Genomic DNA, 16,841 nt, shown 5'->3' with positions numbered 1-16,841 from the left:
AGGATTCCACAGAGAGCATGTAGATGCTGGAGAAAGCCTCCTGAGGCCAGATTGGATGCCAAGAAAAAGAGCTGCCTGCCACCCCCACCAGCACCAACACCCCAAAGAAAAGGCAACCCAAAGTTCAAGAAGAAGCCCTCCTGCCCTGTGTCAAAGACCCTTTCCAGCCAGGACACACGCAAAATCAGAGACAAGACACGAAGATGGGAGGTCTTTTCCAGTCCATGCAGACTTGTTTCTCTGCTCCAACTGAGCAGAGACACAATAAATCCTAGCTAGGAATTGGTTGCTATAAGTAAAAATTATTCTCTGTGGGGAGTGCAGTCAAAAGTTTTGTTTGCATTTTGATGAGAAACTACCTAACTTGTACTTTGCAAACCAATACACAGACTGAGGCACAAGTATCCTTCCACATTCCCTTCAGAAGCTGCCTTGTATTGAGTCAGTGCATTTACCCATCTAGATTAGTGTAGTTGACACTGACTGGCAGCAGCAGCAGCAGCAGCAGCTCTCCAGGGTTTTACAGACAGGGAGCTTTAGGCACTGTGCTACTACTACTACTACTACTACTACTACTACTATTATTATTATTATTATTATTATTATGTATTATTTATACCCTGCCTTTTTCCCTGCTGGGGACTCACGATGAAAACGATGGCCCTTCCTTTGCTAGGATGGATGGCTGAGGACAAGAGCAGACGGAGGGTCTCAAGACCCCCTCCTCCTTCTTAGTACAGACAGGCAAGTAAACAGGGTCAGCTGCTCCAATTCCCTGGGAGTGGAGGAAATCTCATTAAAGAATTCTGGAAAGCCTAACCTAAAACTATACACATCGCTCTATCATGTTTGGTTCTCTGTGTTTATGCAGAATGAATAAATGCACATCCTTAAAGTTATTTGTTTATTGGCTGAAACTATAGCAATTTTTTTCAACTTTTAAAATCTCATTATTAGTTCAGCAGCAGCAGGTGCTGAATGACTGAGGTTTTTCACTTGCTTGTGCTGAAATATTACTTGGCACCTTTCAGCTGCAAACTGGTGGCTGTGTACATGGGGTCCTGCACCCTTTATCGTTACCAGGTAGCAGAGCTGGTGGCCGGCCTCAGGGGTCACAGTTTGGGGAGGTTTTGAACCTGGCACTCCAAAACTTTAACAACTACTGCACCCTATATTGGCACACATTTCTGAAAGTCATTTCCACTTTCAGACCAGTTTGCAATGGCAGGGAGCCTGTTTCCATGGACCGTGCCTTGCCCTCGGTGGCACCAGTTTCAAGCTGGAAAGCTGCTTTTTCCCCTTCTCAAACAGCGTTCTTTGGAATGTGCCGCGCGGTGACTTTTCCGCAGGGAGGGTCAGCCAGGTGCGCTAGAAGAGGTGCCTAAGAGAGAAGGGGCTCATCCCAGGGGCCCCCTTGGTCCTTCCCGCCAGCTGCCCAACAGGAGCAGGGCAGGAAGGTCACTCTGCAGCCCCGGCATCCTGGAGAGGCGGGCTGCCTCCGAAAACGGAGGCTCCGCCGTTCACCCCTCCCTCCCTCCGGGGATCTGTGCCACACCTGAGCCGGGAGGCCGCCGGCTCGCTTCCCACCTGGAGGGATCCCGGCCTCCTCCAGCGCTTCGTAACACTGAGAAACGGCGAAGAGCAGCGATGGATTGGTGGATGGGGTCGGGCGCAGCAACTGCCCTCGAAGCTGCTTCGGGCAAGGCTCTCCGACCCCAGTTCCGTGCTCGAAGGAACCTCGGCGGCCCCAAAGCTCGGGCGCCTCTGAGATGGTCCTCGTCCGCCAGCCGGCAAAGTTCGGTTCCCGCTTCCCCTGCGGAGCTGGAGCACCAGGCTCCGCCCGCTCCTCTCCCCGAGGCACTCTGCACATGCTCATAGGAGCCATCAGCTTTGCGCGCGCTGCCGCCCCCTCGGGCGCGACTCACCATGGCTGTTGTTGTTGACGATGCTGCGGCCGCCGCCGGCGGCAGGCGCTTCCCGGCACTGCTGCTGCTGCTGGAGGCGCCCAGCTGAGCCCGGCCCGCAGCCGCAGAGCCAGCCAGGCCGGCCCTGTAACCTGATCCCCCCTCCGCCCACCGCCCCGCCTCACCCGGCCGGGCTTCGCGGGCTTCGCAGACTGATCCGGCTCCCAAGGCCCCGCGGCCTCCCAGGAGCAAAGCGGAGGTAGCGGGGAGATCCGCTCCCTGCCTCCGCTCCAGAGGCGCCCCCGGACCGCCCCTCAGGGCCCCGGGAGCGGGGCGGATGGTGCCCCTCACTCCCCGCGACGCCTGGGGCGAAAGAGGAGCTGCAAGGGAGCGAACCGGGTCCCACTGCTGCCCAGGCTGCGCCTCCATCCCGGCTAGAGGCTGTGCTAAAGGAGGCCAGAGAGAGGCCCGTCCCAGGCACACCTGGAAGAGGCTTCGTTGCCCCAGGGTCGGAGGATCCCCCTGCCCGGGTGACTCGGTGAGCCCCTGTTGCTCAGGCTGTTCTCTCTGCTTGCCCGGTCCCAGCGGCCTTGCTTGGGCCCCCAGCCTCCACCTGCCTCCAGCACTCCAGGCTGTGGTCCTGCAAAGCCAGTCCTTAGCCTCCTTAGTTTGGGGTTCGGTCTCCTGCTCGACGTCGCAGGGATTGCCAGAGAGAGGCCACCACTAGCCTCCTCTGCGCTCCCTAGGACTCTGTGGCTTTGCCTGTGGTGATCCTGGCACTGGCACCCTCCAGATCCCAGAGGCCTCTTGGCAACCCCTGACACACACACAGGCCATCTAGTCCTTGAACCATTGCACCCTCTGGAGCCCCTGGTTGGCCTCTTCTAGTGCCAGCCACATCCTCACCCAAGTGGATTCTCAAACTGTGTGGTGGGGAGAGGGGCCTAATGCCAGGAAGAGATGCCAAGCCTTGAGCACCATCCCTTGATTTTGGCCAACGTAGTGATGCCCAGCTTCGAGCCAGTCTTCAAGAGGCAGGCATCATGTTGGGTCCCTAAAACAATCCTGAGCCTTGAAATCAGCATTCTCTTTTGCCCCCCCCCCCTCCCCATGACCCCAACCCATCTGACTGCACTTGTCCTTCAGCCTCTCTTAGCAAAAACAAACCCTTTAACCCACCCACCCACAACAGCTTGGTCTGCCAGCGTTGCACTTGTCACCCCCTCCCTTCTGTGGTGCCAGGTTCTGAGGCCCTTCGTTGCCAATCCCAGGTGGCACCAATATGCAGGTATAGTTTAAAAGGCCAAGTAATTCCTGTAGCTATTCAGAATCAGTTTTTCTGGGGTATATACTTGTCTTCTCAGTTGACAAGCTGAGTGCTACGAGTTCAGTGTTGCTGTTCTGTGCCTTTTGTACTATCTAAATAGGTCAGATTGGGAAAAGGGCCCTCAGCCTTTTGTGGTGCTTGAGTTTGTGTAAGTGGCAAACTCATGCCTAAACTGGCTACATCCTGGCCCTGCAAAAAGGACATTGATCAGATTATGTCCCTAGTCCACTCTTTCAACACCCACTCCAATATGGAACCACATTTTTCAAAGGCAACTCATGAAACTGATCCTCCCATGTCTTGCGCCCATTCCCCAGAAAACTCAACAAGACAGCTGGGTGGTGAAATGCAGTTTTTATGCCACAAGGCCCCTGGGAATAAGTGGTGCATCACCCCTTCCAGTCTGTCCTGTCCTAGGTAGTAGGCGTTGCTCGAACCCAAGTGGGTGGGTGTGCTATGCACAGTTTTCTAGAATTGCAGGCCACCTACCACTATTCCCAGTTTGGGATCAAGCAAACCAAGTCAGGTCTAGCAAAGGCCAGCAAGGTACGGTCATATAACGCAGGGTGGGAAATCCAGATAAACAAGGTCAGGCAAAGCAGAGGTCAAGGTCCAAAAGGCAAGCAAGCAAGCAAGATGTTTAGCACCCTGGAGAGCTCCAAATGGAGTCTGGAGAGGCAGGCTGGAATGTTGCTCCAGTTACCAGCAAACCCAGGCTCAGGGACTACAGCTTCCTCTGGGCAGCTACTCCTGCCTCCTCCTAAGGAGTGGAGTCCTGACCAGGCGCAGTTTGGCATTCTGTTTTTATAAATGTTTTTATTTATTTTTTTCAAATTACAGTAACAACAATAAAATAAATTGTCCAACAACAACCAACCCAAGCGTGTCCTCTTATATGTACAGATGTGTATCATGCATTATAATAAAGTTTGATTCAATTATTCTAAACAGTCTTGCCACATTTCCCCATGAGCATCAGGTAGCTTTCTTGCATGGTCTAAATGATTCATGCACTCAATAAATATTTGCCATGTATTATAGAATGAGAATGGATTGTGTTTGCCACTAGTAGCTCTGACTTGACAGGCCAGCTTCCTGGCCAATGCTACTGACCACACTCTAGCATACCAGGAGTCAATGTTAAGACCTGTTCCTGTTGTCCAGCTTCTGGCAATTTCCACACATGCTGCTGTTAGCAGAAAAGCTAGGAGCTCATTATTAGAATAATCTAGAGTGGGTGGGATTCTAATTCCTAGTAAGCCCAGCATGTTTCAACAGTCATTGAGTCTGATGTCTACTAGGGTTTCCTCCCAGATGGAGTCTCAGAGCAAGAATGTGACCTCTTCTAGCCAAAGAAATGCTGGCATCATGGGCTACTCTGGTGCCAAGAGCCCCAAGGTGTCCTCAGCACTGAATAAGCCTGAGTTTTTGGCCCAAGATGCACTTGGCATTCCCGGCGTCTTCCCTTGAGCCCTGATTCATGGCAGGCTCTTTTCCTTAATGTTAGTCTTCATCCCTTCTAGTGAATCCCTTGCCATCCTAGGCTCCCAGATGCCTTGGCAGGAGTGTAAGACAGATCCCTGCCAATAGGTAAGTGGCGTGGTCAGCTTTTGGGTATTGATCCAACATAAGGAGGGGGAGAGCAGCCATCCCTGGGGTGGTGTCTTTTGGTGGAGCTTCTCCCTGCTCTCTTTCCTTGACTTTCTCTCTTTGGAACAGGAGGCAAATGGATAGGGGCCGGGATTGACAGGGCACTGGGCTCAGCATCCCAGGAGTTAAAACTCCCATCACAGCAGGAAGGGTTGAGCCACCTGCCCCAGCCTCCTAGTTGCTGAAGTTCCACTCTGAGTGTCAGAACAGTCCCCACCAACCATGCACCAGAGAATGCCCAGGTGCCCAGTATACCTGAAGAAACGCCTCCACCCCATCGTTCAGCCCAGACACTGAGGTCCAGCTCCAAGAGTCTTCTGGCGACTCCCTCACTGCAAGAAGTGAGGTTACCGGGAAGCAGGCAGAGGGCCTTCTCGGTAGTGGCACCCTCCCTGTGGAATGCCCTCCCATCAGATATCAAGGAAATAAACAATTACCTGACTTTTAGAACACATCTGAAAGCAGCCCTGTTTAGGGAAGTTTTTAATGTTTGATGTTTTATCGTGTTTTTAATATTCTATTGGGAGCCGCCCAGAGTGGCTGGGGAAACCCAGCCAGATGGGCAGGGTATAAATAATAAATTACTGTACTACTACTACTACTACTTCACCGGGCTTACTGCCCCCAAGTGGTGAGTTTGCAGACTACGTCATAGAAATGGTTAAATCCTGCCAGGCAGGTATTCTCATTTCCCCCACACTTCCTTGGCTTCTTTCTGCTAATCCTTGGCTTCAGACTCTCATTGATATATTCCTTTCTCCCAATCTTTTATTTTGGCCCCATGTGGGTCAATAACTTCCCTGGAGCACCTGCTAAAAGCAGCAGCACCACTAGCCCAGCATATGAGGCAGCTTTCCCCAACTTGATGCCCTTCAGATGTCTCAGACTGTGAATCCGAACAGCTCCATCCAGTGTGGGAATAAGAAAGGCTGTGTAAGACGTGGGACTTTTTCTCCTGGAAGCTCCACTGGGATGGACAGGATTCTTGAGTAACTCCTGAACTCCTGTCCCTCGCAGGGGAGCTGGTGTGTATCCTAGTAGGGGGCTGTAGCCAACGCAAGCCTCCTGATTTTCCCGGCACCCAGCTAGTTCCCAGCCCTGCCCCGTGGCTGACCACCAGGCACTCCTAACAAATCGCCAGCATCTGGTTCCACAGTAGGACACAAAGGTGGAACTTCCAAAAATCCCCCACTCCCTTATACACACACAGCTTAATAAATGTTGGGAACACAGCCACCAGTTTGCAGCTTAATAAATGTTGGGAATGAAACATTACGGAAATGCCGATTGCAAGTCATGGAACCATAATCACAATCCTATCAAGGGAGGCTGAAGGCTTTTTCCTCTTAGAGAGGAAGTCATTTTGTGTGGCAAATTCCTCCACCGGTCACAGTCAATTGTTTCCAATGGCCAGGGGCCAAAGGCAGGAGGGAGGGGTTACAGTAACAGCCAGGAAGGAAATGGTCTGTTAAACTGGAACAAGGAGAGCAATGCAGGGAGTGTGTGGCTATCCAGGTAAGGTCTCTCAGGGCTTCCAGTTCGATAAAACAGGCAGGAAGAAGAAGCAGGTCCCAGGCCCAGGCCCATCCAGGCCAAGATGGAGCAAATAACAGAGAATGCTCAGTTGCGGGGGGGGGGGGGAGAGTCATAAGGCAACTGGTCCTGGCCCCCCCCCCCACATATCAGAAGCTGTATCCTGAAGGTTGGTGGGATCCCACCATTTATCTGTGGCCTGAGCAGTCTAGAGGGAGAAAAAACAAAACTAGAGAAGAACTAAGCTATGGTAACATCCTTCATGGGGTTGGCACCCCTTTTCGTTAGTATCTCAAAGTTTTGGACAGCCCCCTCACACAACATTTGTAGAACTGCAACTTTTAAGCACTTGCTTTTTCTCTCCCCACCCCCAAATCCCTTTTTATTATTTGATTATTATTATATTTCTATATTGCCCTTCATTTGAGAGTCACAAGGCGGTTTACAATGTAAGACCACAAAAATGCATAACATTGTAAGAAACAAACAAAATAAAAAAGACCTCACATTCTTTAAAAGGCTATAGATTATTTAATTAGCAAAGGCCTGGGAAAGGGGAATGTTAGTTTTTATTTATATATTAATTTCCCTCACGCGCAACATATTTTGAGATAGTAAGTCTGAGTTTCTTACTACAGTGGTACCTCCGGTTGCAGATTGGATCCGTTCCAGAGGTCCGGTCAGATCCCGTGGTTTCCGCAATCTGAAGACCGCTTCTGCGCATGCGTGCGGGGGCGAGACCTGGTAAAATACTTCCGGGTTTGCCGCGCGTGCATCCCGAAGTTGACATAACCAGAGGGTTACGTAAATGGACTGTACAGTGGTACCTTGGGTTACATACTCTTCAGGTTACATACGCTTCAGGTTACAGACTCTGCTAACCCAGAAATAGTACCTTGGGTTAAGAACTTTGCTTCAGGATGAGAACAGAAATCGTGCAGCGGGGGCGCATTGGCAGCAGGAGGCCCCATTAGCTAAAGTGGTGCTTCAGGTTAAGAACAGTTTCAGGTTAAGAACGGACCTCCGGAACGAATTAAGTACTTAACCCGAGGTACCACTGTACTGATTTTTGTTAGCTGCTCTGGGAGCACTTTCAGCTAAAGTGTGGGGTAAAAATAGTTTAAATAAACCCTGCTCTGTGTAGCCACCTGGGGTAGTTTAACATCTACTGTGAAGAGAAACATGGAGTGGGAATGCACAGACCCTCAGTTCACTCTGATCCCTTAGTTTGTGGGAATAAATACACCCCTTCCAACATGGTTGAAAATAAAGTTGGCAGAAATGCCCATGTGCAAAAAGCTCTCAATAGGTGAAATCTATAGCTAGGAAATGATTCAGCCTCAGCACAAAGGCTAAGATTTCTGGCAACTCACTACTAGAACACACTGGTGGCCAAATAAATGAAACCCCCCTCCCTAGGCATTTTGGTGGGGTGTGGCTGACTTGAACTGGCCACCTTTCGGACACAGGAGAGGTGGAAGTCTGTATGGGACCCCCACTCTGAGCATACAGGGAGACCTCTGCTATCCATGCGCCCACAAGGTGCACCCAGCATACTGAGAGTCAACATGGTGTAGTGGTGAGTGTTGGACTAGGAGATTGGGGTTCATATTTGCACTCGGCTATGAAGCTGCCTAGGTGACTTTGGGCCAGTTTCTGCCTCTCAGCCTAACCTACCTCACAGGGTTGTTGTGAGAATTAAACGAAGTGAGGGAGAACCACGTACACCACCTTAAATTACTTGGATGAAAAGGTGGGATAGAAATGGAATGGAATGAAATAAATCAATGCAGAAGCCTGCACTACCTTGGCCAAGAGGAAAGTTAAGTTCCAGGCTACATTGGCGAGATCAGAAGCAGGAGAGGATTTGAAAGAAAAGCTCTGGGAAATCTCTGGTCTCCTCCCATCTGTGGGAACCATAAACGAGCCCACTGCTGACCTCCTGCTCATCCCAGCAGAAGCTGCTCATTCAGATCAGAAAGGCTTCCCTCTTCCCTCCCCATCCTCTGCCAAGCCAGATCAAAAAGCTATTGGATTATCTTGGCAATGAAAAATGTTTATCTTGCTGACTCTTAATCACCTTCATTCCATGCTGAGCAGCTTTGCAGGCCTACAGGGGTCTGGATTAATGCTGTGGGCTCTCCAAGGGACAGAAGGGCAGCCTGTCTACAGCAGCCAGATGCTGTCTGCTGCTGAACCAGCCAATGCATTAACTGCTCCAGAATTAGGGCAAGTTGCCCCCCACCCACTGCCTTCCCCCTCCCCACAGGTTTGTCCTTCAGGCAGCCTCTTGGCTTTCATGCCTGTTGCTTCTGGGGGATCCTCCTTGGTGTTCCTGAGGCCCTGCTTTCCCAGTTAATGGTGGCTCTACACAAGTGCTTGACATAGTGCTTATTATCCTGCAGTGCTCTTCCTGATGGCCAAGATTCTGTAGCATTTACTCACAAGGCGCTGTGGGTTAAACCACAGAGCCTAGGACTTGCCGATCAGGAGGTTGGCGGTTCGAATCCCCGTGACGGGGTGAGCTCCTATTGCTCAGTCCCTGCTCCTGCCAACCTAGCAGTTCGAAAGCACGTCAAAGTGCAAGTAGATAAATAGGTACCGCTCTGGCAGGAAGGTAAACGGTATTTCTGTGCGCTGCTCTGGTTCGCCAGAAGACGCTTAGTCATGCTGGCCACATGACCCGGAAGCTGTATGCCGGCTCCTTTGGCCAGTAAAGCGAGATGAGCGCCGCAACCCCAGAGTCAGCCACGACTGGACCTAATGGTCAGGGATCCCTTTACCTTTTTAAGCTCTATTCAGCAAAGGATTCCAGCAGTTAATTAACTGCTTCCTCCAAGTAGATTCAAATTGTGTTCAAGGCAGCTGAACAGTCAGTGGAAATACCTCATTTATTGTGCCTTGATTATTGTGCCTTTATGCCTATCAAATCTTTATTCTGCACTTCTTCCAAGCTACTCTCTTTTTCTCATCACAGCAGCCTTGTGAGGTGGGATGACAACCCTTCCTTCTTATAGCAATGCAATTTTGTTCTGTTAAAGAATGAAAATAAAGCCTTCCCCCCTGCAAGAACAGAAACTTGACATTGGAACAGTGAAAAGAGGTTATATCAGGCGCAGTTAATAGGCTATCAGTTACCAGACCCTCACCCTTGCCTCTCAGGAAGCAGTAAAATGGGATGAACCTGCAAGCAGGAAATGTGTAATTAAAGTTACACTTTTAGAAAATGGGGGGGGGGGCAGTTTGAACACAAGGGAACAGGACTGCATTCTTTTGCCACCACACAGTGTGGCTGACCTTTGGAAGCTCATTCTCTCTCACACACACTTTCATTTTCACTGCTGTGCTTTCCCCTTGTTCATCACATTAGAGCACCAGCAGCAGGAATGCGGCCTCTAAACTGCTGCAAGCAACTGGTGTAAACTTTAAGAAGGGTTGTGGGTATGGGGCTGGCTCCGCTGCTGCCTGGGTTTGGACTCGCTCTGCAATCTTGCACTGTTGGGCAAGAGCTCACCTGCCCTTCAACAGGTGCTAGAAGGCAACAGCGAAGCCTTTCAGATGACTTTAAAACAAGAAGTTGAAGAGCAGAGGGAAGAAACACAGCGGAAATTCCTCCCAATGGCATTGAGAGTGGGGGTTATCAGCACAAGGCAATGTGAAATCCCAGTTGGACAGACTCCACATCAGAAAAAGGGAGAGAAGGAAGAAAAGCCACCTCTACACCTCAGGAGGTTGGACACAGTCCTTGACATGAAGTGACCTGGTACCATCTGGTCCAGAGGCCATGGAGCCCTCTGTTAACAGAGGGAGGGGAAGGAAGACCTGTGAAGGCATCAGTCTGGCACAAAGGTTTGGATTCTTCATCACTGTTATTACCGTATTTTTCGCCCTATAGGACACACTTTTTCCCCTCCAAAAATGAAGGGGAAATGTGTGTGCGTCCTATGGGGCGAATGCAGGCTTTCGCTGAAGCCTGGAGAGCGAGAGGGGTCGGTGCGCACCGGCCCCTCTCGCTCTCCAGGCTTCAGGAAGCTCTGCGCAACCCTCGGGAGACCGGCTCCGAGGGTTGCGCAGAGCTGCCTGCAGTCCCCGGCTCAGCGCAGCTCTGCGCAGCCATCAGGAGCGGGGTGCTAAGTCCCGCCCCGCTCCGGATGGCGGTGCAGAGCTGCCTGCCGTCCCGGGATCAGCGCAGCTCTGCGCGGCCATCGGGAGCCGGGGGCGAAGCCCCGCCCCGCTCCCGATGGCCGCGCAGAGCTGCCTGCAGTCCTGGGATCAGCGCAGCTCTGCGCGGCCACCGGGAGCAGGGCGCTAAGTCAGCGCACTTCTCCCCATCGCCAACCCCACAAGCTCGGGGGACAGTGGGGAGGCAGAGCGTGCCTTCCCACTGTTCCCCGACCTGGTTCTTCCTGCCCCGCACCTGGGGGGGAATTTTTTTTTCTTTATTCCCCCCCCCCCAAAAAAAACTAGGTGCGTCCTATGGGCCGGAGCGTCCTATGGGGCACAAAATACGGTATGTTATAGTTATGGATTTTAAAACACGACTTGTGGAAGGGTTTGTGTGGCATGAGAAGCCACAGGGATGTCTCTTCTAAGACAGGGTAGGGGGGCAATGTCCCAAAAAGCCAGCTATCTTAAAATTTGAACATTAGATACCTCCTTAAAATATATTTGTTGTTACATTATTCAAAAGTCTCTGCTGCACAATATAGTAGACTACAATACTGTACTGTCAATCATATTGTTAACCTTACTGACTCCAGACAAACTGCTTTTGCCCTCTGCTGTACATTGCGAAGGCCTTTGGCTATATGCAATAAAAATTTATTGATTGACTCCAGTCTAGCACCTCATGTTTCCCAAAGCTTATTTTCATGTTCAGAGAAACTGAGCCTGCCAGGAGCTTTATTTTGATCCAGCAGCTTAGGTTTTGCATTGCTCTTGTTAGTTAGCTGGCCAAAGAGCTGCTTGGCAAAGTCCTTTGATTAAATGCAGTTCTTGTATAGTTTATCTGAACTGCTGGTCTATTTTTTCATGAAAGAACAATGAAGTTAAAACTTAGTCCATCAGAAAGGTTAAGGGCACAATCTAAACCCACAATCCACCATGCTAGGGATGGTGGTGGATGCAGCATTGAAAGTGCAGGAGAGCCACTGGTGGGCCTCCTGCTCATAGCTGTCAAGTGTCCCTTATTTGGTGGGACAGTCCCTTATCCCAGCGCCATGTCCCGCTGCTGTCCCTTATTGATGAGGCTTCGTTTGGCTGCTGGCTGGGCTTTCTGCCTTTGGCTCGGAAGGGCTCAGAAGTTGAACATACCTGTGCCCGGAAAATCCCTTATTTTGGATGCTGATCCCTTATTTTCGAGGCTGCTGGTCCCTCATTTTCAAATCTGTAAGTTGACAGCTATGCTCCTGCTGGTGACAGCCTAAAACATCTCAGTGGCTACACCAGCTCCAGAAGGGAGTTGCTGCCGCCAGCATTATGTGTATGTGTATTTAAATAAGAACAAGAGAGTGTAAGATTATGAGTCATGGGGGTGTCGAGATGTGCATATGAACTTAACAGTGCTTACTTTATTTTTTGGTTGCAATTTTGTTAATGCCGTTAATATTATTTTATGATTATAAATGCTGTATTGATTTGTCAATCGTATAAGATGACTTTTGCTTTAAGTGTGGATATTTAGCTTGTTTTTTTATTTGCTGCTTTGTTCACAGTGTTTTACCAATTGTTTCGTTGATGGTTTGTTAATCTATACGATTTAAGCTGTATATGTTGATGCTCTATTATGCTCGATCATGTTGTTATTATTGTTTGTAAATTGCTTGAGGATTCATTTGAATGAAAAAGTGGCATAGAGATATAATCAGTAAATAAATCAAAGCAGGATTTTGCCTCCCCACCGCCACCTTCTGCCCAAGCTAGCTTGAAAAACAGGGCTACTGTGGAGATGGCGGATAGTGACTGTGCCCCTATCTGGCTGGGATTTAGACTGCCCTGTAAGGAAGAAACTCAGCTTTCTAAAGAAGCACGCAGAGGAGAAGAGCAGGGCAGGGCAGGGCAGAGCCCATAACTCATCAGCAGAGCCTTCCAGTGCACCTCCAGCAAGAAGGGTCTTAGGAAGGGAGCTATCCAAAGTCAAAGTGGTGGGATAACAGTCTGACTCAGCATGTCAATTCTTGCAGCTCCTGCTCTGCATTAGAATCTGGGTCAAGAAGCCTGAGCAGAACCAGCAAAGGCAGCTGTAAAATACAGGGCAAAGTGTAGTTTAAATGCTGGTTCTAACGTAATTACAGTTCTTAACTAGCTTGTCTTTATTCCTTTGTATTTAGTATTGTTTTGAAACACAGTAATCCACCTTGGAACCCAACTTGAGAGAGAGAGAGGCTGGATATGAATACATTATGTAATAATAATAGTAATAAAAGCCACCTGAAAACAAGGTGATGTCTATACATTAAGCAAACATAAGAGGCTGGATTTGGGATGAGTAGACAAGCATGGGACTTGTTGAGAGAAATGGTGAGCACTGATGGATTTGGGACTGAGGGGTTGTTAGGACCAAGGCAACAGCACCTGCCTCTCTAACCCCATTGCACTTCTGCAGAGACCCTCCCAAGGTGGCCACCCTGCGGGAAAGTCGTGTTGCCTGGCAAAATCCGTTTCCTGAAAGTCCAGAGAGTGGATGCCTGTCTTATCTCAGCAGGGATGCTGTTCCACAAAGCAGGGACTGTGGAGGAGGTTTCTGGTATTTCTGGCACTTTGAGGAGAGATGCTCCTGCAGAACGCAGGGCATAAAGGACATGTACAAGATAAGGAAATCTCTCAAGTAACCTGGCCCTGAGCCCTTTATGTTAGTACCAAGCTGCTACCTTGAACTTGGGTAGCAGCTTGGCAGCCACTACAAATCCTGCAAGCAAGGTGCTATGTTCTGGCAGTAGTTTGCCCCCACAAGCAACTTGGCCACTAAGTTCTGCACCAGCTGAAGCCTCTGGACCAACTTCAAAGGTAGCCCCACATACAGCTCAGTCGGTAACAACATGAGATAATCTCAGGGCTGTGGCTTCAAGCTCACATTGGGCAAAAAGATTCCTGCATTGCAGGGGGTTGGACAAGATGACCCCCGTGGTCCCTTCCAGCTCTCTGATTCTACGATTTAATAAAGCTATGAAAATGAATTGATGAGTTTCAATCCATCCCTTTTACGGTGGACTCTCCTCACCTGTCAAAGTGATCTAGCAGCTGTGATGAGTGATCCCATCATGGAACCCAGGAGTTCCCCTCTGCCTCTCTGGTTCTTCAAGTGCAGCATGTGGCAAGAAACAGGTTTGGTATTCCTCCTACGGCTGCAACCACCAACATGGCAAGGTCAGGGTCCAGAAATCAGGGCAGCTTCTCAAACTCACTGCCCAGGTGATGTTCTGTTGTTCTTCCTCCCTGAAAGGCTCCAAAGGGAGGTTGTTGCCTTCTTAAGTGCAGAAAGTCCAGGGAGAGGGATGCCAGGCTGCCAGTCGGTGGGGCTGCATTCCTGGGAAGACAAGGCTGTTACTCCTGCTGGTCACCCTTGTCTGTCTCTCCACAGCTCTCTGCTCCTCACTTGATGTCTTGCAAAAGAGAGACCCTGCTAGTCTTCTGGCCCCCACTGGGAAACATAAAACATACCCAAACACTGGAGAAAAACAGAATAAAATAGTGATGCAATTTGATGTCCCCAAAAAGTCTGGACTGGCTGCAGGGCTGCCGCCAGCAGCTGACTAGTCCTCTGAGTGCTGAGGAAGATTTTCCCCCACTTGTGGTCAGACCCAACAGCTCCAGCTCCTGCCTCAGAGACAGCTTGCTGAGGCGATGGGCTGCGGAAGGCCATCAGAGGTCTGGCATGGAGTTGAGGGCAGGCGCTGCCAAAACCAAGCAGGCTTCTAAGTGCATGCGCCCCACCACCAAAAAGGGGATCAGTTTCTAAAACCTCTAAGTTAGGATTGTGTAGCCACTCTCCAGAGAAACCAAGATCTCCCCCTACCAGAAGGGTGGAAAATAAGAATTCAGGTCACCCTCTGCCATGAATAAGAGTGAGTGGGGTGAGGTGGGAGAAGGTTGATGCTCACAGCCCAAGGCAGTCCTCCTCCAGTTTGGCCCTTGCAACTCCCTCATTACGCCTATTGTTGTAACACACACACATCCTGCAATGCAGTCCATCAACCACACTCAGAGCTGGCTCTACCTCTGGGCAAAAGGGACAGTTGTCATGTGTGCCAAGCTTCTTGGAGGTCTGAGAAAGCTGGCATATGGACCTCATAACTCCCCTCCCTCCCTCCCTCCCTCCCAAGCAAGCAAGCAAGCAGAGAGGCCCCCCTTTAGGCAGGAAGTCACTGTTCTGTAGATCAGTGTTTCCCAACCACTGTTCCGCGGCACACTAGTGTGCCGTGAGATGTTGCCTGGTGTGCCGCGGGAAAAATTAAAAAATCCGAAAGATTTTTTTTTTTTTTAAAAAAGTCAAATTTTCGATTGGGGCGCCGTCACTAGATGACCCCTGGGGTTCCCTCCCTCCCTCCCGCTCTGCGCCTCCCTCCTCCTCCTCCTCCGGGGAGGCCCTTCCTGGCTCTTGGCCAAGGCTTGGCGGCTGCCACTCACTCACTCGCTCGCCCACCCGTCCCTCCATCCCTGCACCCGGCCTCTCCCCCTACGTCTCCGGCGCGGGGGCTGCCGGGATCCGTAGTCCCCTCGCCCTTGGGCTCCGCGCCCGCGCGGGGTGCGCAAACTACGTTTCCCAGTGTGGCCTGGCGGGCCGGGCGTTTTGTTTGAAGCGCTCTTCTCCCGGCCATGGAATGAGCGCGGCGGCCGGGCGGGCAGGGGCTCTTCCGCGCAGACCCCGCGCAGCCTGCCTGCGCCCCCGCGGAGATCGGGCGGCAGGATGGAGCCCGGGGATCCCCACGGAGGCGGAGCGGCGGAGGCGGAGGCTGCCCCCCAGGTAGGGCTGCGTCAGGGGGTTTTTATTTTTGCAATGCTGCATCCGCGCCGGAGGGGACGCATCAGACCGCGGGGAGACCCCTTGGCGGGCATGCAAGGCAATGCATGTGTGCAGGCGTTGCATGGAGTGCAGTGCAATGCAATGGCAACGCGGCGCCCTGCATGCATGCATGCAACTTCCACTGGCGCTCCGGACTTGGCAGGTGAGGGGGGTCCCCAGTGAGCGGCAGAGAGAGCCGGGAGGGCGAAGGGGAGCCGGGGGGGAGCAGCGCTGCTCCCCGAGCCGAGCCCGGGGGGAAACTTCGGCGTTGTTGCGCCGGGTGTTGGAAGCGGAGGCTGGCGGGGGCCCCTCACCTGCAAAACCTGGTCGCCTCTCATATATTTCGTGCATTGCATTCATCGCCCGCTTTCTCCTCCAAGGAGCTCCCGGGGGCGCGTGTGGTTCTCCCCGTGTTATCCTCGCAACAACAGCCCTGCGAGGTGGGTCAGGCGAGTGGCCCAAGGGAGCACCCAGGGATTGTCCTGGCCAGGTGGGGTGATTTGAACCCTGCTCTCTGCCCGGTCTTCGTCCTCATTTAGCCCCCACATGTGCATGACTGTGCATGACTGAGGTTTTTCCCCCTCGTCTTGGCTATGGTGTGAGTCTGTCCTGTTAATTAATGGGGTTCTGCCTTCGGAGAAGATGAGCCAGCCCTCAAGGAGGTGATTATGTAATTTGCTAGCAATTCATGTCCCTCCCGGCGTGACGCTGCGCGCTGACGTCACGGGGCTGTAATGGTGGTGTGCCTCGAGATTTTTTTCATGAAACAAGTGTGCCTTTGCCCAAAAAAGGTTGGGAAACACTGCTGTAGATCAATGTGCTTCTGAATATGGGGGGGGGGGTCCTCCACTTTCAATGGAAGTATATTGGTGAAAAATAGCTCTGAAAAATAGGCTGTTTCTGAAGGGGCCACTCAGTCTTATGGACTATGCAGCTCTGCGCTAGGTCCAAAGCATGCATAGACAACCAGCATAAATCATTTGTGGCTTTGTGGGAGTAGGAGCTGGTCTTTCACACAGACATACCAACTAGAATCAATGCAGGCCAATCTGCAAAACTGAATCAGTAGTTGAATCAGACCCAGGTTTGGTCCCCAATAATTTCTCCGGTTAGGGCTGGAGTCGGACTTCCCTGGAACCCTGGAAAGCCTTTACTGCCAGTCAGTGTAGTAGACAGTATGAACCAATGAACTCAGCATAAGCACATTCCCTGTGTTCCTTTTCCTAAAGTGCTAATAATAAAGTTGTGTTTTTGCATGACTCCAGCCTTCATCAAGCTGGTGCCCTCCAGATGTTTTTACAACTCCCACCAGCTCCAGCCAATGCAGTAATGTATTCCAAAACATCTTCAGGGCATCAGGTTGGGGAAGGCTGTCCTCAACCATTCAAAGGGATGTTTCCCTGCTTTCAATTCTCTGTGCCTCTGT

General features: G+C 51.1%; 1 protein-coding gene across 3 annotated transcripts in view; it reads right to left on the bottom strand.

Annotated features, from left to right (window-relative positions):
• Positions 1-14,179, bottom strand: part of PLEKHG4 (pleckstrin homology and RhoGEF domain containing G4) — a 62,800-nt gene extending 48,621 nt beyond the window's left edge. Inside the window, exon 1 of one of the 3 annotated variants that reach the window (XM_083514909.1) lies at positions 13,634-14,179. Coding sequence is in view for 1 of the 3 variants with exons in the window: in XM_083514904.1 (XP_083371030.1) it covers positions 1,926-1,928 (3 nt within the window). In the remaining 2 variants the exon portion in view is untranslated. Of the gene's footprint in view, positions 1-1,587; positions 2,183-13,633 lie in introns of those variants that run through there. The other 2 variants (XM_083514904.1, XM_083514908.1) reach the window with 2 other exon arrangements.
• Positions 14,180-16,841: the final 2,662 nt, after the last annotated feature.

Source organism: Podarcis liolepis, assembly GCF_965112155.1.
Source record: "Podarcis liolepis genome assembly, chromosome: 7".
NCBI lineage: Eukaryota > Metazoa > Chordata > Lepidosauria > Squamata > Lacertidae > Podarcis > Podarcis liolepis.
This window is presented reverse-complemented; position numbering and strand designations above follow the sequence as displayed.